Genomic DNA, 26,045 nt, shown 5'->3' with positions numbered 1-26,045 from the left:
ACAATAGTTGCATGAATCAATTTACTTCGAGATCATTTATATCACCTTCACTCGTCGTCAATATTCCAGCACTTTTCACCTATATGTGGTTTTATTATACCTCCGTTTACGAATAATTTTTTACGTTTCCCCTTTTCGCGTAACTCTTTTTACGAATCAAATTTCAAATAACGTAAACTTTTTTTTACGAATGAACCTGCTGATATTCTATTTCGTTTATAATTCCAAGATAGCGACCTTCGGTTTATCGATATTTATTGAAACCACTTGCTCATATTGTGGGGGTTTTCAAGGAATATTAATAAACTGGAAATCGTCATATTAGATTTCAAAACGACCTCTGCTTTTCCAGAATCTGCTCTTCAAACCCGTTCACAAAAGACCCGTATTAAAGGGTTTCCAAGGAATATGAATAGACCGGAATTCATCTTGGATTTCGGAACGACCCCAAACATTGTTTCCCGACATCTACTCATCAAATCCGTTCCCAAATACCCATATTTCAAGAGTTTTCAAAGAATATCTATAAACCGAAAGGTGCCATCTTTGATTTCCGATCGACCACACACATTGCAAAGTGGGGAAAAACCAGCCCGGTGGCAAGGATAGGGCGCTCCAGTAAGTGCTATCGTTGCCAACATCTCGGGCATTAGGTGGGCAATCAGAGCGCTCAGAATACGGTAAACAAACATTCGAGCATTTAAAGTCGAGTAAAATCTTAATTTCCTTATCGTAAAGATGATATCCTGATCGATAATTTGCGGGGGGAATAAACAAGTAAAGGGTACTGAATAAACAAATAGTCTGTAATATCCAATTTTTGTTAGCCATTCTTCTTCATTGTTTTGGTTTTTGCAGAATGATGTTGGCCACAGTTTCATGGCGTCATAGCAGGGGGCTGGGAAAAACCCATCAAAAACGTGACTTTACTCATTAATTTCATAAAAATCTAAGCAAATATTTTAAAAGTTGGTATTGCTTATGCAAAAATTACCGTAGAATCGATTGGTGATTTTTAGAAGATCCGTAAAATTCACTATCATGCCCGTTTTGCTCCAATTTAAAATTTTTCTGACTTTACTTCGAAGACTAACTGTGAAACTCTGAAAAAATGAATTCGACTAATCGGAAGCTACTCCTGACATATTCATAAGTTCGATAAATGGCTTATTTTAACCGCAAATAACTGTGTTCTGTTTTACCCCAAATCATCTTCTGCGCATTTACAGAAAAAAAAGTTCTACTGATTGATGTTTGGACCAATTATGGTTAAACAATGCAGTTCTATGTTTTGCATATAACCTCAAAAAATTGTTTCAGCGATATCCGAATTCCAGTTTCGAAAGTATCAGGAATAGAGGTGCTCAACCGTTTTCTCAAACAGGGTCAAAACAAATTTCATAAACGAAAATTAAACTAGAAGACTTAGGGTCCCATAAAAAAAATGGTGAATTTTGTTCGATTCCTAAAGGGTGATTTTTTAAGAGCTTGAGAACTTTTTTAAACAATAAAACGCATAAAATTTGCAAAATCTCATCGGTTCTTTATTTTAAACGTTAGATTGGTACATGACATTTACTTTTTGAAGATAATTTCATTTAAATGTTGACCGCGGCTGCGTCTTAGGTGGTCCATTCGGAAAATCCGCTTTTTTATCGACAAATTTTGTTCAGCGATGAGGCTCATTTCTGGTTGAATGGCTACGTAAATAAGCAAAATTGCCGCATTTGGAGTGAAGAGCAACCAGAAGCCGTTCAAGAACTGCCCATGCATCCCGAAAAATGCACTGTTTGGTGTGGTTTGTACGCTGGTGGAATCATTGGACCGTATTTTTTCAAAGATGCTGTTGGACGCAACGTTACAGTGAATGGCGATCGCTATCGTTCGATGCTAACAAACTTTTTGTTGCCAAAAATGGAAGAACTGAACTTGGTTGACATGTGGTTTCAACAAGATGGCGCTACATGCCACACAGCTCGCGATTCTATGGCCATTTTGAGGGAAAACTTCGGAGAACAATTCATCTCAAGAAATGGACCGGTAAGTTGGCCACCAAGATCATGCGATTTGACGCCTTTAGACTATTTTTTGTGGGGCTACGTCAAGTCTAAAGTCTACAGAAATAAGCCAGTAACTATTCCAGCTTTGGAAGACAACATTTCCGAAGAAATTCGGGCTATTCCGGCCGAAATGCTCGAAAAAGTTGCCCAAAATTGGACTTTCCGAATGGACCACCTAAGACGCAGCCGCGGTCAACATTTAAATGAAATTATCTTCAAAAAGTAAATGTCATGTACCAATCTAACGTTTAAAATAAAGAACCGATGAGATTTTGCAAATTTTATGCGTTTTATTGTTTAAAAAAGTTCTCAAGCTCTTAAAAAATCACCCTTTATTTTTGATTATAGAATTACAGAGTTATGAGGTTTTAAAATTTAAACCTTCGTAGAAAACCTTCTTTAATCCACCTAGTGGCGTAAAGATACCTTTCTCATATTACCTATATATTTCAAAAACATCACTAGAAGATTCTGTCAATTTATTTTTTTAAATTTGAATCAAATCAAAAACTTTCTTTGGTATAAACTCATTTACTATATCGATTTTGATTGGTCATTTTCGCCAAGCATTAACTGAGAGAGACGAAAGATATGAAATGAAAAGACGAATAGGTATTCTAGATTGAATCTGTTATAAATTTAGAACGGAAAAGCTAGCCTAGGCAGGCTCATATAAGCATGATCAGAAGAAAGAAATAAATTCTATCTCACCTTCTACTTGAGAGGGGCGAACACTAAATTCACATCAAAGCGGTCGTGTTTTCTTCTTCCGTACAAGCATGTACCGATGCGTACCGGTTTTACATAATTTTGTATAATAATTTGAAAGTTTTGACACTCATCGCCGTACATTTTCGGAACCAGAAGCCGGATCTGGACGAAATTGCATAGAATCTTTTAAAAAGATGAGAGCTTTAATTTGAATCATGATTTGTGAAAATCGATTGAACCGTTGCTGAGAAATCGAAGTGAGCTCCGTTTTTTGGAGCTTTTCTTTTATATACAAAGAAAAAAGGCGGGTGGGTAATGTCAGAGACAATGATCTTAATTTCTTTTCGAGGACTGTTTGGATTGAGCGCTCCGGATATTCATTGAGCTTTCCAATTTCGAAGATAAAATTTTTCTCTTTCACTACCGCATCATCTCTGAGGGGTAAGGTTAGCATTCTGTGAAACATATGGTGAAATGCTGCCATTTTGTGTTGGTGAGAATAGTTAGAAATATTAGGTATAACTCGCTCTGTATTGGTTGGCTTGCTATATATTTCGAAAGATAAAGTTTTTGCCTCCCGTATAAAAAATTTTATCTTCGAAATTGGGAAGCTCAATGGATATCCGGAGTGCTCAATCCAAACAATCCTCGATAAGAAATTAAGATCATTGAAAAAATTATCACTTACAACTTTGACCTCCCTATCAGAAAAATTTGAGAAGAATATCGGTAGACTTCAACCCTAACATGGCATATCCACTTAAATCAAAATTAAAACCCTTTGGCTTGGATTTAGTGTTCAGTAGTACTAACTACCAGTTGAAAACTTTACTAGGATCTACTAAAGATCCTACTGACAAATTGAAAAAACTTTACTAAACAGGGACCAAGGAAATAGGTCTTCCTGGCTCTTTAAGTTACTACCTACACACAGGAACAGACAAACATAGAAAACACTTAACCTCTCCCTACCCTAAACAAATTAGATAATTTTTTTCGAGGTATTTATACCTACCTACCTTCCGTCTCATATAAAAGGAACAACATTGCAGCATTCTTTCAATAATTAAACAAACCTAAAACACTGAAGAAGAACATAAATTGTATTCGAAATGCGCATATGTGATGTGACGTTTATTATACAGAATTTATAGTGTTGTGAGATACATAGTGAATTTGTATAGTGACGTGATATACTTATAACAGAATTAAATGGTAATATTAAAAAAATTATCCTTGTAGATTATATAAATCATTTCACAGATCACTGAGCTATGAGCTTTCAAAATCCGAGAAAGGCAAACGTGCCTTATGAATTATCCTCTTTGATACTCGTTTATACCAAACATTTCAGAAAATAGTATTTTTGAATTATTTGAGATAATGTCACACAACTAAACATTTTATCATCAAATTGTGATCATATTCCGGATGGCATGTAGCAAAAATTATGTTGATTCGTTAGATACAACAAGAGATATTCAAGATCAAAAACTTATCACTCTCTTAGAGGGTAAATTTTGAAAGGCGTCCCATAGTATAGTAAGTCGTATTAACGACAAAAAATTATGAATTTTACAGGTGACATAATTCTACAAACGACACAATTTATAACTACTTAACGTATCAAATGAAGCAATATTCCATTCGTATTTTTACACTATCCAATTGTTATTTGTCGCTCTATGGATTTATATGTATCAATTATTCATCATGCAAATATGTGCTTCTGTGGCTCAGTTAATTAACGTGATTTGTGATCTAATGTATCTCGGTTCAAGTCGCGCTGTTGCTAACGGTCTTTTTTCATTCAATTTCAAGCCATGCAATTTTCAAATCACACAATTTCACATATTCTTGAATATAAATTTGTGTGAAATACGACGCTTCATTGATTTCTTTTATACATCTTATAAGATGTAAAATCACAAGACATTTTCGATCTGTGTATCCACTAACTAACAAAGTCTGCCGACTAGATGAATTTATCAGTAAATTTCATAGAAATTTGCACCTCGTTTCGCCATCGCTTGTGAAGAACTGCTAATGAATATGAAAATTGTTCACTTATCGCACTGTAAGAGCGAAACCGGAAGTCTGATCTGAGTAAATTTTTCGGGGGACTTTTTACCGAGTTTCAAGACCTTTTATTTGCGAGTGCGCATTATTTCATAGATTTGCACATATTACCATTTAATTCCGGAACCGGAAGTCGGATCGGGATAAAGTTCAATAGCAGTCTATGGGACCATTAGGTCTTTCATTTGAATTTGAGTTTGCGAAACTAGGCTCAGTCTTCTATGAGAAAATCCAGAGACATTATTTGCCACATACACACTGTCATTTTATGATCAAGACGCACTGAGTCGAATGGTATATGACAATCGGCCCCCCTATTCAGAAGTCAGTTTTCACAGTGATTGCATAGCCTTCCAATATGAGAAAGGCAATAAAATATTTCTATTGATTCGTAATCTTATTGTCCATGAATAAAGACTATACGAACCGTTTCGGGTCATGTTGGTCACTGAATATCAGTTCTGGAAGTTCCATAAATAACGACCTAAAACTCTCTTCGACTTTTTATGAAATGCCTAATCGATTGTCACATGTCTAGATTCAAAGCAATAATTTCATGGTTTCGTCAATCTTTCTTTTCGATCCGACTCTCAGTTTCGAGTCTACAGAGTAATGATTGATTGAAATTTCAAACTGTCATTTGAAATGACGGTCAATGAAATAATTTCATGAAAACTAAAAACACCGAAAAATATTCATGCAAAAAAAAGCACATGCGGTCTGATAAAAAAGGTATCATCTAACTGCTAGGTAGATTAACGTTTTTACGAGACGTTTTTACGAAGTAAATTAAAATAAATCGTTTTTATGTTTTTTCATAGTATAACGAATTAAATTTAAAAAGTGAAAATTTAAGTTTGGCGTTCAGTCACAAGTGGTGACTTTATTACCATTAAGACTATATTTTCTTCTGCAATTCTGTCTTGTGACAAAAACACATAAGTGTGGTACGGTTTTCTACTTTACACAAAACAAGAATATCACATTAGATGGTGCCTTTCGGTTAAAGTTGCGAGACAGAAATGCTTTAAAATGTGTATGTAGCGAACGACTAATTGATTTCTGTTCATCGAGTTAATTATCTGATACTATCAAGACACAATATTGGGTTAAAAAGCAGACAAGGCAAAAGCGCCATTTGTATCTATTATCTCGTTAATATCTGTTATCTAATTGCGTCGGAAAATGTAATGCATCGAAAACCATCCCGAATATAATTCTTAATCATAATAAAATCAGCTTTGTATGCATGAATTCCGGTCCCATTCGAAGCGGATTGTGATAAACGTGCTCCATATCCGGTAGTGGGAGTACCGACGTTTCCATCTAGGAAGGAATGCTGATAATCATCGAGCGAATTTCGCTTTTTTTTTTCTTTCTTCCGTTCATTCTTGTTGCCACAGCTGTGGGCCCAACGATGATCATACCACGTAATTGTGCTACAAGTAGGTAGTCACAGAGGTTAGCAGATTTCCAGAAAGCAATCTTGAACCTGTCGTGTCGTCTTTATCCGTCCGTCCACTGTTTCACCGACGTATGCCAACGGGATGAATTTCCACCTACCTGCCGCTGGAATGCAATCGAAATGCCAAAGCAAATTGACGTGAGTTCCGGCGAAGTTTTGTCTGAGTCATCCCAGATAGGCTAAATATAATTGGACAACTTGTTTATTTGAGGGGTGAGTCGTGGAGTGAGTTGTTAATACGAGTGTGCATCAGAAAGAATACACAGCAGGTGAGTTTCAAACCTGTGTAGGAAAGTTATTGGATCTTACGAATAACAAAAGTAGTTATGAATAATATTTGTTTAGATAATTGGAGGAGCGGTTCGACAGGAAATTACTTTTTTTTTAATTTTTGTATTGTATATTTTTGATTTGGCTTAAATTTTGCATGACTTAGAAAGAAATCTTCATCGTCGGTGTACTATGTTGACTCTAGCATTTCTTGCGAAAAGGTGAGTGTCAGAATCGATCAAACTGGTTGCAAACGAAAGGTCTGCTAAAAAGTATTTACGATGTTGCTTTTGTTTTTAGATTTTATGATTACTTTCCGAGTTGTACAAATTTTTATGAAAAAATTGCAGTTTTTTGACAATATCTGTCACAATTATTTTTTTGTATGAAATATGTTTTGAGACTTAAATTCTACAAGGTGACAGCTATCCATGGATTGTTTTTTCCCCTATTCCAGTGCACAGCGATCCAAATTACACCCAAATGCGTTCTTTGTTTGCGTTTCAGAGGTTGATTTTGGAGACTACCCGATCAGATGCACATAACAAAATCATAACACAAGTATATCAACAGTTGATATGTATAACTATTTGTGTTATTTTGAGATATTTAACAAATGAAAACAGTTGAAAATTCAAACTTAACAGTTCGGCTGAAAAGTTCGTATCGTTTAATAGAAACACACATTTTTTTGCCAAAATTCGTTTTTATTATTCAATATAATTGCCATCAGAGGCGATACAGCGATTATAGCGATCTTCCAACTTTTCGATACCATTTTTGTAGTACGATTTGTCCTTTGCCTCAAAGTAGGCCTCAGTTTCAGCGATTACCTCTTCATTGCTTCTAAATTTTTTACCAGCGAGCATTCTCTTGAGGTCTGAGAACAGGAAAAAGTCACTGGGGGCCAAATCTGGAGAATACGGTGGATGAGGGAGCAATTCGAAGCCCAATTCGTTCAATTTCAGCATGGTTTCCATTGACTTGTGACACGGTGCATTGTCTTGATGAAACAAAACTTTTTTCTTCTTCAAATGAGGCCGTTTTTTTGAAATTTCGTCCTTCAAACGCTCTAATAACGCTATATAATACTCACTGTTGATGGTTTTTCCCTTTTCAAGGTAGTCGATGAAAATTATACCATGCGAATCCCAAAATACAGACGCCATAACCTTACCGGCCGATTGTTGAGTCTTTCCACGCTTTGGGTTCGGTTCATCGCGTGCAGTCCACTCAGCTGACTGTCGATTGGATTCCGGAGTGAAGTGATGGAGCCATGTTTCGTCCATTGTTATATATCGACGAAAAAATCGGTTTTTTTTTTTTTTTTTTTCAAAGTTATATTTATTAAGGCACAATCCATTAAGGTTTACGATGCCAAGGGCTTGTCTATGTGGGTCCTCAGGAAACACTCTTGAGTCTTCGATCCGGCGGGTTGCCCTCATCGATGGTAGTGGTTCTTCGTGGCGGTGGTGTTGAAATATGATGTGGAAACGTTTCAAAAGTTGCCGCATCCTTCTGTGGGTCCGCGGGAAACACCCCCAGGCTACGAAGGCCCGGCGGGTGGCCCGCATGTTGGTCATCGAATGGAGCGGCTCTTCGTTGGTGATGATGGTGGTGTTGCCGAGGAGAATACAAAAAAAACACAGAGAAGTAAATGTTGTGGAAAACGGAGTGAAAAAAGGGGGTATGGAAACGAAAAGACTAAGAACGACAGAGTTCTAATTAGTTGACATCGAGATGGTGAAGAGACATGGGAAGGGGAAGCAAAAAATTAGTGACAGCAGAAAGATCTTGTTAGTTTCGATGAAGATGGTGGACAGTCGGGGGATGGGGAAAACCGGGCGGATGTTAGTAACGAACCTGTAGGTGAAATTTATTCCTAGCCTCAGTTGAAGTAGCGTCAAGGAAAAGGAGCAAATTAATGAGTAATATAACAGATTACACTTGTACGTTAATGTGTTTAAGGTACTTATAAATGAGAAAAAAAAAATCGGTTTTATTTCGATATAACAGCTCCAAACACTGCTCAGAATCATCAATTCGTTGTTGTTTTTGATCGATTGTGAGCTCACGCGGCACCCATTTTGCACAAAGCTTTCTCATATCCAAATATTCGTGAATAATATGTCCAACACGTTCCTTTGATATCTTTAGTGTGTCAGCTATCTCGATCAACTTCACTTTACGGTCATTGAAAATCATTTTGTGGATTTTTTTCACGTTTTCATCGGTAACAGTCTCTTAATCGTCTTCGGTGCTCATATGACCAGTACGAAATTTTGCAAACCACTTACGAATTGTTGCTTCGCCCGGTGCAGAGTCTGGATAACACTCATCAAGCCATTTTTTGGTATCGGCGGCACTTTTTTTCATCAAAAAGTAGTGTTTCATCAACACACGAAATTCCTTTTTTTCCATTTTTTTACAATAACAAAAGTAGCTTCACTCAAAATGCAATATCTCCCAAACTAATTATCAGACAGCTGTCAAATTTATACACGTATCTTTTGAAGGTTGGTACTAACTGAAAATGGTATGGATTTAATTCTAGTGGCGCCCTCTTATAGAAACGATACGAACTTTTCAGCCGATCTGTTATTATAACAATATAATACCAAAATCAGTTATGTTGTTTTATTTTCATTTGCAAGACTCATGATAAAGTTCATTAATTGGAAAAATGAGTTCTTCCGTTGTTTCAAATCGAAATATAATGATCAAAATTTCAAAGAACTAAACAAAGGAACCAGATCACTCAATAATCTATTCATTTAATAAAAAAAATCATACGAAAATTTTGGATTAGAACGATGCTAAAAGTTGGTTGTAATAGTTTTTCTGTGTTAAATTTGCTATCTAATTTATTACAACTATTGTTAGAAATTTCTGCTTTCGGACTTCTGTAGTGATATCAAATTCAATAATAATTGTGATACAAACGTTTGAAAATCTGTTACGATTTTGTTTCCGCTAGATTCACCAGAAATATTTCAAAATTTGTTACATAATATTTCTGAAATAAATTACTTCAGTTGTTATAATTCTATTATTACTATCTGATCGGGTAAATGCATTCAGAAAAATGTTTGATCGGAATTGTCCCCTTGGTATAATTAAAGTTTTTAGTAATCCACCTAGAAGTGAGGTTAAAGCTATAATTTGCCTACACTGAATGATACAGAATTCATTTCTTCGGAGAAGTTGTAGATCATATTGTTACAAGAAAACACGCCGAATCCATGAGCTCTTTAAAATGGATTGGTGTCGAGATATGAGGCATTATTTATCGGAGGTCCCAAAATGTAGTTTTATCTATTTATCTTTTTTTTATAAATATAAAAAATAGGGTTGGAGTTCGCTCAAACTTTGGAAAATGAGTTTTTCGACAGTTTTTCGACAATATCTACCAAAATTGACCTAGAAAACTGAAAATGTGTTCCAAACTTAGATTTATTATCGTAATACCAATCACACGAGTCGTTCATTGTAAGAATTATCGATTTTTTCGCCATACCGCCATAATTTATTGTTTGGAGTTGACTTCATGCCAATATTGGCCGTTACTCCGCTTTTGATAATCCATGCACAAGGTCCAATTAATTTCACGAATAATTTCTTCAATATTGGCTTCTAGTGCGTCAATCGTTGCTGGTTTATTCTTGTAGACATGAGCCTTGACATGGCTCCATAACAAATAGTTCAAAAGCGTTGAATCACACGTCTAAATCGTGTGCCAATTGACGGATGAGAAAGGTGAGATAAACTGTTTACCGACGGCGGCTCTCAATTTGGTCATTGTTTCGCGTGCCGTGTGGGATGTGGCACCGTCTTGTTGAAACCACATGTCAGGTATGTCCAATTCTTCCAATTTGGGCAAAAAAATCGTCAATCATCTCACACTCAGCACTCGCCATTCACAGTAACGTTCCGTCCTTCGTCGCCTTTGAAGAAGCACCGCCCGATGATGTCACCGGTCCAAAATCCACACCAAACAATGACTTTTTCCGGATTGGGGGTGTTTCCCGCGGACCCACACGGACCGAAGGATGCGGCCAACATGGATATTCGCCAACGCCATATGGAAGACCGTCATGCAATATTCAATTCACCGGCCACTGCCGATCGCCAGCTGAAAGCTAAATTGTCGAGAATCCGCTACCCCGATACTACATTACTTAATTATACTATTCTAGTTTTAAGTTAGTCGTAATTAAGATTAGTAAATACCCTTGGCATCTTAGAGCTTAAGCAGTGTGCCTAAAAATTATATTATAATATTGACTTTTTCCGAATACATTGGTAGATCTTTCAATACTTCTGGCTGGTCTTCACTTCACAGATACGGCAATTATCTTGTTGACAAATCCATTGAATCAGAAATGAGCTTCGTCGCTGAACACAAATTTTCGTTCAAAATGGATAACCGAGCTTGAATTTTGATAGTAAAATTCAATAATTTGTAAGAGTTGTTCGTTCATAAGTCGATTTACGTTTAAATTATAGACCAAACAGAACAACTTTGACAATGATACAAGACACGATTCACGCGAGATCTGTCAAAAACAGTTTTGCCAAAAAGAAACCAGCAAAAAAATCACACTTTGAATAGATTGTAACTGTTTTCAACTGCAACCACCGAAAAAGCGAAGTTTTCATATCAATCAAATATATTCAAACAAGAAAGTTTTATGGAAACCGTCCAGATCATTTGTTGGGTTTGTTATTTGAAATTTTTATGTCGTTAGTAGTAAGCACATGATTTTCCATAAATTTTTGGTTTGAAATGATGTGGAAAGCATTTTTTCCGATTTCGATTTTTTCGTGAATATAACCTACTCATCCTGCTTCTGGTCGTTTGCATTGGAGTAAAATACAACGAAAAGTGTAATCAGTATATAACGGGGAAAACAGATTGGAAAACTGGCATGAGAAAACAATAATGTAATGAGAACCGCGAAAATGTTATCGCAGAGACGGGATTCAAACCCGTAGCTAACTCCTAACTGGGGAAATTGTTTTACCAATTAAACTACCCTGCATATGAAAACACATGAAGAGAAAGTCTAATTGACTAGACGGAACCCAAACAAGCTTCACTGTGCTTGGTTACTACGGCATTCACTTTTACAGTCCTATATACACTTTTTCGCGGTTCTCATTACATTATTGTATTCGGATGTCAGTTTTCCAATCTGTTTTCCCCGTTAGATACTGATCATATTTAAAACTAGCTGAAAAAGGCTCGACTTCTTAACAAATACTAAAAAACAAATTGTGATCAAAAAGTGGACAATGATGGTGAACATTACTTGAAATCAGCCCTTCTAATGACTTTAAATTTTATTTAAAGAACTAAAAAGATTGCTTCTTTGCAAATCGGAGATAAAAATCATCAGTTCAGCGTAATCCAGAAAAGTTTGATTCGCTTTGCGCACTTTTCGCAGTGCAAAACTCGCACCAAACGAGTGCGAATTAAGCCAGCCTATGACTGCTCCGAACAGTATTTAATATCTCAGAGAATTCCACATTTTGGCCCTTCTGAATGCCAGAAATGAATCTCGTAATGCATTTTGATGGAAAATGTCTCTGTGTATTTGACAAATGATGTCAACCGTTTTTCTCGGACTGAGCCGATTTTCACTAACTTAGATTCAAGTGAATGGTCTTATAGTCGTATAGGCTGCCATTGAAAACATTATTCCGAGCCGAAATTGTAGGGTAATATGTGCAAATTTATGAGAAATTGCGCACTCAAATTTCTTGAAAATTTGAACTAAGATTCAAATGAATGATTCTATAATTCTTTAAAAACAACTTCCAAAATCGATCCCAAATCCAATTTCTGGTTTCGGAATTGCAATGCGATAAGAGAATGTTTTTTTTTAATTTCTCGAGCACTTTTTCACAAGTAATAGCGAAAAGGGGTGCAAATTTTTGAAAAACAGTTACTAGTGAATTCTTTTGATTTTCAGATCTTGTTAGTTGGAGATTATATAAATTTACTTTGTCACTACTAGCTCCGGTTTCCGGTTCCGAAGGCACCGATAGTAGTGCAGAAATACTTCGAAAACGGAAAACTCACTTCACTTTAAATCTTGAATGTTCCAAAAGCCATCGCATAATTTCATCCGGATCTGACTTCCGGTTTCGTAATTACAGGGCGGTGAGTGTCCAAACTTTCAAACCGTCATATTCGGCGTGCACCAGTATGGTATGAAAGAAGAAGAAAAAAACACAGCCGCCTTTACGAACGATGCATGCGTGCATCGACCGATTTTGTACACGCTATCAATAAAAGGAAAACATATACCCTTTTGAAAACACAACCGAATCCATCGCCTCCGAGTACACATAAGCACGTGATTTCAATCGTATTGAAAAAATCAGAATGCCGGTGCAGGCACGAATGTCTGTTACCGGTCTGTTCTAAACTCGTCAAAAGATGAACATATTTCTTAATAAAGTTTAATGTGTAGTAATATTGTCAATAAAAACTTGTAAATAATATTTACATATTTACTGTGATTTCAAATGATTATATTGATAATTCTGACAAAAATAAAAATCCAATCTCAAACAATGTTTTATTATACTACTTGAAAAGTATTACTACCCATTTAACTTGAATTTTATATAGAGCAGTAATAGTAATCAATCGAAATAATGAGAGTCGAATCAACCAGCTTTAATTCAAACAAAATCTTTGTCTCTATAATCAACATGTGAATGGAATATATTTTTCGCTGAACTTAATATATGTTGGTAAAAATCAAAACAGTTTTTATAACAATTTGAACTTGTAGGCCTGGCAATTTGAGGGCTATAAAAGCTGTTTAAGACTATGGCAGTCTCCGAGTTCCGGCTCTGGTAAAGGATTGTCAAAAACTCCAATATGAAACTTGCATCGATTAATAAGGAAATGTTAATGATAAAGGCATCATTACACCACTAGGTAGATTAAAACCGGTTTTTCAGATTATTTTTGCCGATTTCCTGTTTGTTCCGTTTATCTGGATAACTCTAGATTACAAAAGTAACAGGGCTTCGTCGAATACACCCAGGTAACCAATAAGCACTAATAATGGCATTAAAATAGCCTTTTAAGAGCATCAAAAATGTGTATAGCTCTATAGCTGCAATCTGAAAGCTAATCTGTTGTAAATGAATCGAAATTCAGCTTTCAGAAGTCGGCCTTAATTCAGTCTCAAGTGCTATTGAAATGCCAATTACCGGTTATTTGCTGTCATAATGTGGCATTAGTATGTGCTTATTGGTTATATAGGCAGTTTCGTGTGTTGCGTTGCGAAACAAAGACTGTTGAAGTGATGTAGGGGAAGTCAGATCCTGTTGAGTTTGAGCTTTATGAAAATTAGAACTTAACTTGCGAAATTCCAGGGGTTTCAAGCAAAATCTTGCTTGAAAACCTTGAAAACTTCAAACAATCAATGTGTCACAAAATGTTGAAGAATCATTGTCAACTAAGGGCTGAGACGATGTTAACAACGTTTCATCAAATAATACAGAAACCTCATCGTCCCTCTTAGCAAGCCCTCAATAAAGAGAACAAATGGAACAAATATTTTAAGTAATTTCTGTCTCTTCCTCGAACGAATGATCAAAATCCAAACAACCAAAATGTCAAAACTAATTAGGTTTAAATACAAGATTTTAAATATTTAGAATGTTGAACATTTTAATTTCAGGAAGGAAGCAAATGTCACTTCCGGACCCCTAATTCTGTAATTTCATCTTTAACAAGGGTAAAAGCTGTAAGCGTTCTCATGTAACGGCAAATATTTGGAGGCAAATAAAATTTTATTATTAATTAAGCACTCCTTTCCCGTCTATCGTCCCGTCTCGACTAACTAACGGAACGAATACAGTTTTAGCATTTTCTTCGCGTTTCCTTTCAATTAAATGCTGCTTGTCACATTCGGTCAGCATTCGTGCGATAAGGTTAATTACTTTTTGGATGGCATTCAACACGAATTTCTTAGTTTCAGCTCCTTTGGGCCTTCAGATTTATCAGGCTTTGGTTTCAAATCTTTGTTTCTATTACAGCTAATGGCACCGTACTGTAAATGGGTTGACCGAGAAATGAAATCAGATCTTAATCGGGTGGAGGAGGTATGTTTTCCAAGTAAATCAAATATCACAACCACCACCACCACCACCATGAGTGAAGCCACCAGCGGTTTTCGGTTTACGACATGCGAAAGATTTTCTTTTACTCTAAGGGGAATTGGGAAGAATGGCTTCGTAGAACAGAACAGGCAAAATTGCACAAATCAACTGGAAAGTACGAATGAAAGTGTTTTCGTTTCAGTGTGGCCTAATGGAAACTTGGACTGAGGATATTTACTTGACGTGTTTGTTTTACTACAAAGTTGAGAACAATTTTTTTCGCTCGATTAGTTGCAAAAGTGTTGTTTCTGCAGTTACTTCCACATTAGTAGCTTCCAGAAGTGCAATAAATCAATGCAATGTGGATAAGAGCATTCTGAGGGCTTTGCAAACTTCTTAAGTTGAGTTGTGAACTTTTTGCCTCTATGAAACATAAAAATATATATGAATATCACCAAAGTAACATTTTTTGTTGCGGTAGTTTATTTGTGACTAGATTGCGCAACAAGAAATTTGAGTGATTGCTACTAACATCTAACCATTTGCGTTTATTAAAAAAGCGAAGTTTTGACTAATGACTGCATCTTGACGCTTGCTCTCTGACAGCAACCTTAAAGTCTGAAGCAAAATTCAATACATTAATTTGTTATTCTTACTATCAAAACAGACTTCATATCGACAGCCTTTTGGTGGTTTTGGACCTTTTAACCAATTGGTCTTTCGGGTCCGATATATCTGAGCTGAGTATCAAAGTATTAAATTCGCTCTAATTTTTTTATCCTGAGGTGAGCTAGTCAGGTTACTTCACATTTAAATTGCATGACCGATGTCAGCTGTTACATCTTCGTTAGCTGATTTATTCAGTAAAGTTAACATTTCATCACAGTGGTACCTCAAGGAACTGCTGTCAACAAATGTTTATTTTTGCCGATATGTATATCAGTAGAATGAGAATGTTCGATAGTTCGGCTGTTCTAAACTCGTCAAAATATAAAATAAATACCGAATGAAGTTTAGAGTGTATGATGCCAACTGGTAAACCTGTGAGAATGGTTCGGTAGTCCAGCGTTGCCAGATATACCGAGCCTTCTATATAGTAAAACAAATACGTTCTCCTGAAATACCGATTATTCATAATTGTTACGGATAAATGTCGATTTTCGATTTTGGCTGGTTAAGGTATGGCGAATTGTGAGTCCTTTTTTTGTTTACTAAAATGAAAACATCGGTCACCATTATCTGGTAAAAATTTTTGCGCCTGATGTTCTGGCAACTCTGCGGTAGTCACAAGATAAAGAGAAGTAGAGATGAGCGAAACAGCTCATACCGGTGAGCAGCTCCGAACCGATCAGCTCATTCAATGTATCAGCTCATCAACTCATTTAGATTGAACTGAAGGTTTGATTCGAGCGCCGTTTTTCTTTCATATGAATGATCGAAATCATTGATGCACAAAGAACAATGCTATGCGAACTAACTTGTCTGCGAATTAATATTCTGTCACTTTTGAGAATATCTGCAAAAGTGGCATCCCTGAATGTACCTTAGCCTACTGAGTGAGAGGTAAGATTTCTTATCGACAATGGCTCATTCAATCTGTTAAAGAAGGATAGATGCACATTTGGAAGAACGAACAAAAGCTCATGCACACATTTCTTCTCATTTAGAAGAGCCGAAGATCCGTAGCTTGTTTCCACCTTACCAGCAGGGATGCCAGGTCATTTTTTCAAAAATCTGTGATCAAGCCAAAAACCTGTCTGTGCAGAATCTGTGCACGTTTTTCCGTTTCCATAATAGCTGATCGGAATCATTTTAGTGAGCAAAAAAAAGGTCTCACTATTTCCTACCGCTCTGTAATTTTTGGCGCTAAACTGTGATCAATTTCAAAAATCTGTGATCGAATCCAAAATCTGTGTAAATCTGTGACCATTTTCAGAAATCTGTGCCATTTTTAAAATCTGTGCAAAAGGTTGAAAATCTGTGAAACACAGATTAATCTGTGAAACACAGAATAATCTATTAACCTGGCATCCCTGTCTACCAGTGCGATGAACTGGTGAGCTGCGGTTCTTTTAAAACAAGCTGTGAGCTATTAGCTCACTTCAAAGATTCGATTCACTGGAACAGCTCAGGAGCGAATTGCCCATCTCTAGAGAGAAGCATCGCGAGCTGGTAGATCGATCAAATAAAGCAAGGCTTCGGTTGACCTTTAGCAAAGACACCATACTAACAAGATAGCCAGCTCTCACATTTCCCGAAAAAATCATTGGCAACATCCTTTTTTGCGAACATGGTGCCCTCAGGCGAGTCCGCATCGAATCTCGTACATAGAAGCAGGGGAGAGAAATGTCAAATTCGTGCGCCAAAATAGCAGCACTGCGCACCCATACAATTGACATGATATATGCCGTGCGATGGCGTTGCTGAACTGAAGATTGATTTCGCTCCAAGCTGACAGGGTCTGCCTTTAGTTAATTAGTCGTCTCTGATTTGCCTTTGAGTGCATTGATGGAAGATAGAATGAGTTTTTTTCAGACGCCTTACTTAGCATGACTTCGAGTTCGTAGACTCATGGTAACAAAAATATGAGTATTTCGTCCGAAGCATCACATTAACCTAAAAGGAATCGTTAATATTTTTTCGGTTTCAAACAGCAATCCATGGAAACTGAATTTTCATTTGCACCGAGTTTTGCACAATGTGGTTATTTTCTAAGTTTCATTTTCTCTCAGACCCAGTCTTTTGAGTCTTTTGGTAGAGCCGTGTCTACAACAGCTCAGGGTGGCTAAAATCGTAACGCCTATGCCCGGATTGCGTAAGAAAGAGGGTTCGAGTCCTGTCTATGAGTGTAAATTCTTTAAAAAAACATCTTTTCTGTGAATTTCCCATTCATTTGGCTTCTCCAATATATGTTTCTACTCAGCCATTGCCAAAACTGAGCTTAGTTACGGTAACAGCATAAGAAAAGTTACAGGTTCTAGTGCCAGCGGTACTTTCATAGCAAATTTTCATTTCTGGTATTATTTTCGTCGGTCTTTTCAGATCTATTTACTCACAGGGTACTAAAAACAATCATATTTATCTGGTTTGAATGTAATAACAGGTATCGGGAAATATGCGATTTTTTGTATGGATTTGACACATAAAAACGGTTTGTTTGTGAAATTATTCAATGTTGCACAGTTTTTGCCTTTCCCTTATATACCCAAGTAGTAACGCGCAACTAGTTCTGATACGACTAAGTCCAAACTATGCTGCAACAAGAGCACGAATATGTTTTTTTAAGTTATATTGGTTAAAACAAGGTGACAACAATGTTTCTTCATAACATAACTAGTTACGAAATAGTTATTTAGGTTTCAAATCACCATATATTTTTGTCATATTGAATTAAATATAATTTTTAAGCTATCGTTAGTTAATCTAAACATATCTTTAATAACAACTATGCTTCTAGCTACTAGTTGAAAATAAGATTATTTGACTCAAATAGTAGCAACCCGTAACTAGTTCTAATACCACTTAGCCCAACTATGTTGCAACAAGAGCACGAACATGTGTTTTATGTTAAACTGGTTAAAACAAGGTGACGGTAGTATTTCTTTATAACATAAACATTGAACTAACTATCATTTGTAAGTTATCGTTACTTAATTCTAACATATTTTCTATCACAGCTATAGTTTTAGCTACTAGTTGAAAAAAGGTTGCGAAACCATTATAAATACGTAAGATTCAGATAGCTATCGGTACCAAAAATAAATACAACCAAAAAAACTTTTGTTGGCTTGAACATGGCGATCATACTATGGAGTCGCAGGAAGTGTATAAAACATAAATAAAACCAGGATATTACTTTTTTCAAAACTACTTTTTGGGGAAAATAATGAAAGGCAGAATAGTCATTTTTATTCTATGCACTATCATAAACTCGAAGAAAACAATATATGGATTAAACTTCGATTGTTATATTACAATATATGAATTTAAAATAATGAGAAATCACTCTACTAGAATTAATTTTGAGCAATCTGAACAAAGAGTTCTTTCGTTGTTTATTGTTCATACCTTCATAAACAAATTTAGATTGAAGGTGCATAAAAAACAGTTAATTAAAATTTAATTCCGCTCGACAATTTTAAAATCGTTGTGAAATTTTTACCTTGTATCAAGTTTGTGATTTCAAGTACTTAACTAACTTTTTATTGCTGATAGAAAAGTTCTCTGGATCCATTCATTGTTTATAATGTCGATGGTGACTAAGTTTCAACTAGTTTACTGGAACACAAGTTATTTTCAAGTTATGGAATGATAAGTTATTTCAGTATGACATTGCAACGTAACGACAACTTATTTTTAACCGACTTAACAACTAGTAGAAACTGCGCTATTTGTGTCACGCAAGTGGTTAGATATTAGTAACAATAACTTAAATTTCTGGTTGCAAACTAGTCAGAAATAAGCTAGCGTAACAAAAATTGTTACTTGGGTATGTGTATATAACAAAAATGTGCACTCAATTTTTTCTTACGGGGTAAAATGTGCACGAAAAGAAAGAAAAGTGCAATCGATTTTCTCAGAGACCGCTCTACCGGTTTTCTTCACCTTAGATTCATATTAAAGGTCGCATTTTTCGATTGAATTTTACCTGGATTTTACCCTTTCTCGATTTTCTTAGACACCGCCTTTTCAATTTTCACAAGCTTATCTTTAATTGAAGATCCTATAATGTTATATAACCCTACCAATCCGATTACGACTTCCGGTTCCGGAAATACAGGCTGATACTGTGTCTACCACAGCTCAGAGGGGCGGAAATGGTAAAACGAGTATGCACGGATAGCATAAGAACGCAAATTCGAGTCCTGTCTCTGAGCGTATCTTTTTTCCAAAAAATCATCTTTTCTGAGACTTTCTCATTCATTTGGCTTCTTCAATATATATTTTCATTCAGTCATTGCAAAACTGAAATTAATTATGGCGACTTTACGTCAAACCAACTAAAAGTTAATAAATCGATAAAAATTTCATTTTCTGGGGCGTATTATTCATGGCACAAAAAAATCTAGCAAAATATCTTGAAACAACCGTATAATGCTTCAACTGAACAGGTTTGGTTAGTTGATATCCATATACACTGTTTTATTTTTGTTTCGATTATAGAGGTTTTAACCTTAAGGTCCCTCGCCTCTTCGGGTCAGAAAAATTTTCTGTCCCTATGACCCGGAGATGGCAATCGAACCCAAGTGGGCTGCGTGAAAGGGCATCAACTTACCCATCACGCTATATCCGTCCCCCTACACTGGTTTTGGGTAAACCGGTTTTGCGTTTACTTTACAAACTTAAATTCAAATAAAAGGTACTATGATCCCATAAGTAGATATAAGATTTAGTTTAGTGTGTATAAAATCGTAACCCGTTATTTAGAGCGATAATTTAAAACTTGTTTTAATCCACCTAGTGGTGTAATGATGCCTTTCTCATATCAATAATACTATCATATATAACACTGTAGTATTCTTCAAAATAATTTTCTGCGATTCTTGAAAGAATAACCGAAATCGGTTTGTTTGGTCGTATACTCATAATGGCTAGCGATTGGAGTAGTTTATAGACCGATTTAGATTTTTTTTACGTTATTTTGTTTCGCCCCTTTAAGTGATTGTGGAATATTTTTTCAATACATTTTACCATATAATTCTGGAACCGAAATCGGATCCACATGATATCCAGGAATTTGATATGGTACCATAAGACCTTTCATTTGATCCTAAGGTTGTGAAAATTGGTCAAACAATCTCTGAGAAAAGTGAGTGAGATCCATTTGGGAAAATATGACCACTATTTCCGGTGCCTCCGGGATCGGAAACCGAGCACCACGATTTTTACGTTTTTTGTGATGGTATAAAATTTTTATCGCACTTTACGCTATAACTTCGGAGCCGGAAGTCAGATCAAAATAAAATTCTGAAGTTTCATATAAGACCATAAAACCAGTCATTTGATTCTAAGTTTGTAAAACCGGTCACGCCATCTTTGAGACAAATGAGTAAGTAATTTGAAATTGGAATTCTACACTAATCCAGGAAATGGTGGTCAAAAACTTAAAACCGGAACTCTCTTCATTTTCACCGAAACAGCAGAGCAGATTTTCACAAATTTAGAGCCAAACGAAAGGTTTTATGGCCTCATAGACCGCGAACGATTTCCGTTCGGATGCAACTTTCGGTTTCGGAACAGCTGAGTGAAATGTGTTTAAAATTTATAACGTCATGTAGATCGAAAAGCTCCCTAGTACTATTTTTTTTTGTTTTCGATTATAGAGGTTTTAACCTTGAGGTCATTCGCCTCTTCGGATCAGAAAAACTTTCTGACCCTATGTGCGGGGTTGGGAATCGAACCCAGGCGGGCTGCGTGAAGGCATGGACTTACCCATCATACTATACCCGTCCCCTAGTAATATTTATGAAAACATGATTTTCATGAGAAAGTCATCATTACACTACTAGGTGGAATAAAGGAGGTTTTTATGGTATTTTCCGAAAAATGTATCAAAATTACCAAATTTTTATCTACAACCAACCAACCTAAACGTACAAAAAATTGCACACAAATCGTCTCAAGGACTGTGGCTGAACCGATTTTCATGAACTTATAATTCATAATGAAAGGTCTTGTAGCCCCATACAAAGTTCATCAATTTTATGCGAATCCGACTCCTGGTTCCGGAATTACAGGGTGATATGCGCAAAAAAATTAAAATAAATTTTTTTCAAAGACAGCACGAACTTTGATTCAATTGTCCCATACAAAGTTACTGAACCAGTTCCGGAATTGCAGGGTAATTAGTGTAAAAAATTGCTATTTCAAATTACCGAGGAACGAACTTTAGTTCAAATGAAAGATCTCATGGTCCCATACAAAACGTTTAAATATCATCCGGATTCCGATTCCCGGTTCCGGAATTATAGAGTAAAGTGTGTTTAAAAATGTTATACCGACACTAAAAACGGCGAAATCACAAATAAAATTCTTATCCGGCCTCGAAACTACACCAAAACCTCCATTTACGAACTAAACGGGGGTTCGTAAAAAGAGGTAGTTCGTAAAAAAAGTTTACGTTATTTGGGATTTGGTTCGTAAAAAAAGTTTTAGGTAATTAATGTGGAAACCGCGCATCACATCAACCGGTTATTTTCGGAACGGATATGAAGAGTAAGTGATTGCCTAAAACCCCTAACAATATGGGTATCTTCGGAACGGAATTGATGAGTAGATGTCGGAAAACGATGTTTAGGTAGTTTTGAAATTCAAAATGGCGACTTCCGGTTTCTTGATATTCCTTGAAAACCCTTACATGATGGGTATTTTCGGAACAGGATTGATGAGTAGATGTCAGAGAACAATGTTTGAGGTGGTTCTTAAATCCAATATAGCGACTTCCGGTTTGCTGATATTCCTTGGAATCCCTATACAATATGGATACTTTCGGAAAGAGATTGATTGACTCATCAATTCCGTTCCGAAAATACCCATATTAAATGGGGTTTCAAGGAATATCAATCAACCGGAAGTCGCCATCTTGGATTTAAGAGCCACCTCAAATATCGTTTTCCGACATCTACTCATTAACCCCGTTCCGAAAATACCCATATTGTAGTAGTTTTCATGGAGTCGGAAATCGCTTTCGATGTATGCCAAAACCTCTTTTTACGAAGTAGGTTCGTAAAAAAAGTTTACGTTATTTGGGATTTATCTCGTTAAAAGACTTACGTAAAAAGAGGTAACGTATAAAAAGTGTTCGTAAAAGGAGGTTTGGGTGTAGTCAAATAGGTAACCATTATCAATAGATAATCAAACATCCTTGCTGTCCTGCTTCCCGGTTTCCGATTTTGGAAGCACCAGAAATAGTGGTCATATATTCCAAAATGAATCAAACCCACTTTCTCAGGGATAGCGGATGTGCAAATCGGTCAGCACAAACTCAGGTAAAAATTCCTGGCTCCAGGTTTTCGATTACCGACCGGAGATTGTAGCCACAGACTCAACAATGGATTCCAGTCTCTTTTCTCGAACCGGCTTCGATTATTCCGGTTCCCGAATTCCGGTTTTGGAAGTACCTGCAATAGTGGAACTCACTTCGTTTTCTCAGAGATGGCCTAATCGACCCGAATACTGTTTCACTTTTTAGGGTATACGAGGTCTGTTCAAAAAGTACCCGGAATTCTCATTTTTCTAAAAAAAATATTTATTTATTCGTCTACATCTATATGGTCCCCTTCAAAGTAATCCCCCCTGGATAAAATATATTTATGCCAGCGTTTTTTCCAGTCTTCGAAACACCCCTGATAGTCACTTTTTGTAATGCTCTGTAGCACTCTCAGCGATTCTGCCTTTATCTCTTCAATCGATGAAAAACGCTGTCCTTTCATGGGTCTCTTCAACTTTGGGAACAGGAAAAAATCACACGGAGCGATATCTGGTGAATAAGGAGGTTTAACAGCTCCTGAGCGATGGTAATGCGTTTGTTTTTTGATCAAAATTCAGCAGTTTTGGAACGAATTTTGCTGCCACTCGTTTCATGCCCAAAACATTTGAAAAAATATGATGGCATAAGCCAACTGATATGCCAACTTCATCAGCAACTTCTCTAATAGTGATTCGGCGATCATCCATAATCATTTTTTCCACTTTTCCCACATTTTCATCGATTATTGACGTGCTGGGTCGACCGAAGCGTTCGTCGTCTTCAACGTCTTCGCGGCCATCTTGGAAACGCTTATACCACTCGTAAACACTTGTTTTTTCATTTAGGGGTTAGCCTATGTTTGTGCTTAGGGCACATAACCGTTTTTACTATTCAATTTGAACTGCTCTGCACTGACGAGTCAAAGACGAAACGTAAAGAATAGTAAAAACGATTATGTGCCCTAAGCACAAACATAGGCTAACCCCTAAATGACCATACCTGAATCGGCCAGTATAAGCCGAAAACAACGTTTTCGTTCGGCACTTGACTCTTCAATTCTTCCATTGTTTATACTAACAAAAATCGCCGAGCTCAAAAAAACACGTCTACACCAGCCGCTACAAGACAGAATGTAAACAATGAATACAGCTGAAAATTTCACCATACATTAGGGACATATGTACCAACACAATAAAAAAATTCCGCGCAATTAAAAAATTCCGGGAACTTTTTGAACAGACCTCGTATTTGCTTATGGACAAACCTTTTTGTTATCCAAGGATCAAAGAAGATTATTTTGAAGAATACCATACATTTATAAATAAAAATATGAGATATGAGAAAGGCATCATTACACCATTATTCATTTTTTTTAACCAACCACTCCACCAAACCAGCGAATATCGGTGTCCGTGAAAATCGAAACCTGCTGGCTTGCGGAACACTAATTATAAGGTCGCATCATACTTTCATGGACGGGGAAATCAATATCGAACGCGAGCCACCACCGTTGGCCTCGAGTATTGTTTTCCACTTGGAAAACACGTAATCAAAGTTTCAAGACCCCAGTGAGAACAGTTCATTTCATGCAAACTTTTTTTCTTCTGTCTTTTCTTTCTCTATTCCGCTTGCAGCCGAGGAAGAACATAACGGGGAAGCTTCAACATGCGGCCGGATCCTGATCTTTCTGTCCTGGGTGCTTGTGGTTCTGACGATGCCCTTCAGTCTGTTGGTGTGCTTCAAGGTAAGTTTAAAACTTTAAAGTTTAATTTGATCCAATGCCAGCTCGGAGCTCGGAGCAACTACAAATCCGGCCGGAATGGCGTTGGCCAGATTGTGTGCCAAATGTTGTACGGTTCATATTTTCGTACCCGCTCGCTGAGGGGGTGGTGGCATGGCAAAGGATACGATTTTGTAGCTACATTTGTGAGTCTAATGAAGCGTGGAATTAAATAGACTGAAGATAACTGCTGTTTTCGTTCTGAAAACTGTCGGCTTGGCTGAAAAGATGAAACTATTTTGGGAAACACCGAATAATTCATGAAAAATTTGTCCGGACTTTTTTTTCTGCTGGTGAAGCCTGTCGCACTCAGTCATCCCGCATAGTCGATTGCGGCCTTGTGGGTACGAGCTTCTCGCCACCCTCGGTATGGAGAGCAGCCTGTGGCATGGCTATGAATTAGTATGTATATGAGCTGCAAAGTAATTTTGTTCTCGTGAGGATATGGCAAAAAAAACACAAACTCGGTACACTTTGTTACTATTTATGGCTTCAAAGGTCCGCTGCTACTGGAAAGAAGAATTTTATGTTTTAATTAAAACAAGCACCAACTTAATAGCAGCAATTTGTGCGAGTACGTAACCTCGGGGGTAAGCTGTGCTATTCACCAACAAACGGAGACACGTCTCGAAGGCGCCGTAGAGGAAGTTTTCGTTGCCACCAAACTCTCGACGGCAGTTTTGTTGAGTTTTGGTGTGAACTTTTACTTGACCAAGAATAAATTAACGAGATTATCCGTTGCAGGGCGAGTTTCTGTATTGTCTATCCTCGGTGTGTCGTGCTGTTTAGTAAAAAAAAATTCTTGTGCGGATGTCTGGCGGCAATGAAAGAGAAAACTGCTACCGAAGTTTTCTCGAAAGAAAACGAGAAAATGCGTCACAAAGGCTTCATTTTCGTGAATACCGGTTTTTTTTTGTCGCCATGCGCAAAATATCCACTGCCAGGAAATGGAATTGAAATCTTCGTTTTGTACCATTCCAGGTTGTGCAGGAGTACGAGCGTGCTGTGATATTCCGGCTCGGTCGCCTAGTGCAGGGTGGAGCTAAAGGGCCAGGTATGATAAAATCCGTTCGTTCGACGATTATGAACTATTAATAGATGAATCCAATTGCGACTAATTTCCACCCCCTTTTGGTTTTCACGCTCTCCTCCACGTAGGTATCTTCTTTATCCTGCCATGCATCGACGCCTATGCACGTGTCGATTTGCGTACTCGTACGTACGATGTCCCACCGCAAGAGGTAGATTTTCACACAACCCCGTAATGAACTCATCCAAAATCAGCTTGCTTCATCTTTTCCTATACAGGTTTTGACAAAGGATAGCGTTACGGTGTCGGTGGATGCAGTCGTGTACTACCGTGTCTCGAATGCAACTGTCTCGATTGCCAACGTGGAAAATGCTCATCACTCGACCCGCCTGTTGGCCCAGACAACGCTACGGAACACGATGGGTACCCGGCATCTGCACGAAATTCTGAGCGAGCGGATGACAATCTCCGGTAGCATGCAACTTTCCCTGGACGAGGCAACCGAGGCATGGGGCATTAAGGTGGAGCGAGTGGAAATGTGAGTATCGTGTTTG

General features: G+C 37.0%; 1 protein-coding gene across 4 annotated transcripts in view; it reads left to right on the top strand.

Annotated features, from left to right (window-relative positions):
- LOC131437657 (band 7 protein AGAP004871) overlaps positions 1 to 26,045 on the top strand; it is a 261,028-nt gene that overhangs the window by 225,844 nt on the left and 9,139 nt on the right. For all 4 annotated transcript variants that reach the window (XM_058607145.1, XM_058607146.1, XM_058607148.1 and 1 more), the window contains 4 exons: positions 24,316 to 24,425; positions 25,443 to 25,515; positions 25,620 to 25,702; positions 25,770 to 26,029. In XM_058607145.1, coding sequence (XP_058463128.1) covers positions 24,316 to 24,425; positions 25,443 to 25,515; positions 25,620 to 25,702; positions 25,770 to 26,029 — 526 coding nt within the window. The remainder of the gene's footprint in view (positions 1 to 24,315; positions 24,426 to 25,442; positions 25,516 to 25,619; positions 25,703 to 25,769; positions 26,030 to 26,045) is intronic.

This window comes from Malaya genurostris, chromosome 3 (assembly GCF_030247185.1).
Source record: "Malaya genurostris strain Urasoe2022 chromosome 3, Malgen_1.1, whole genome shotgun sequence".
NCBI lineage: Eukaryota > Metazoa > Arthropoda > Insecta > Diptera > Culicidae > Malaya > Malaya genurostris.
This window is presented reverse-complemented; position numbering and strand designations above follow the sequence as displayed.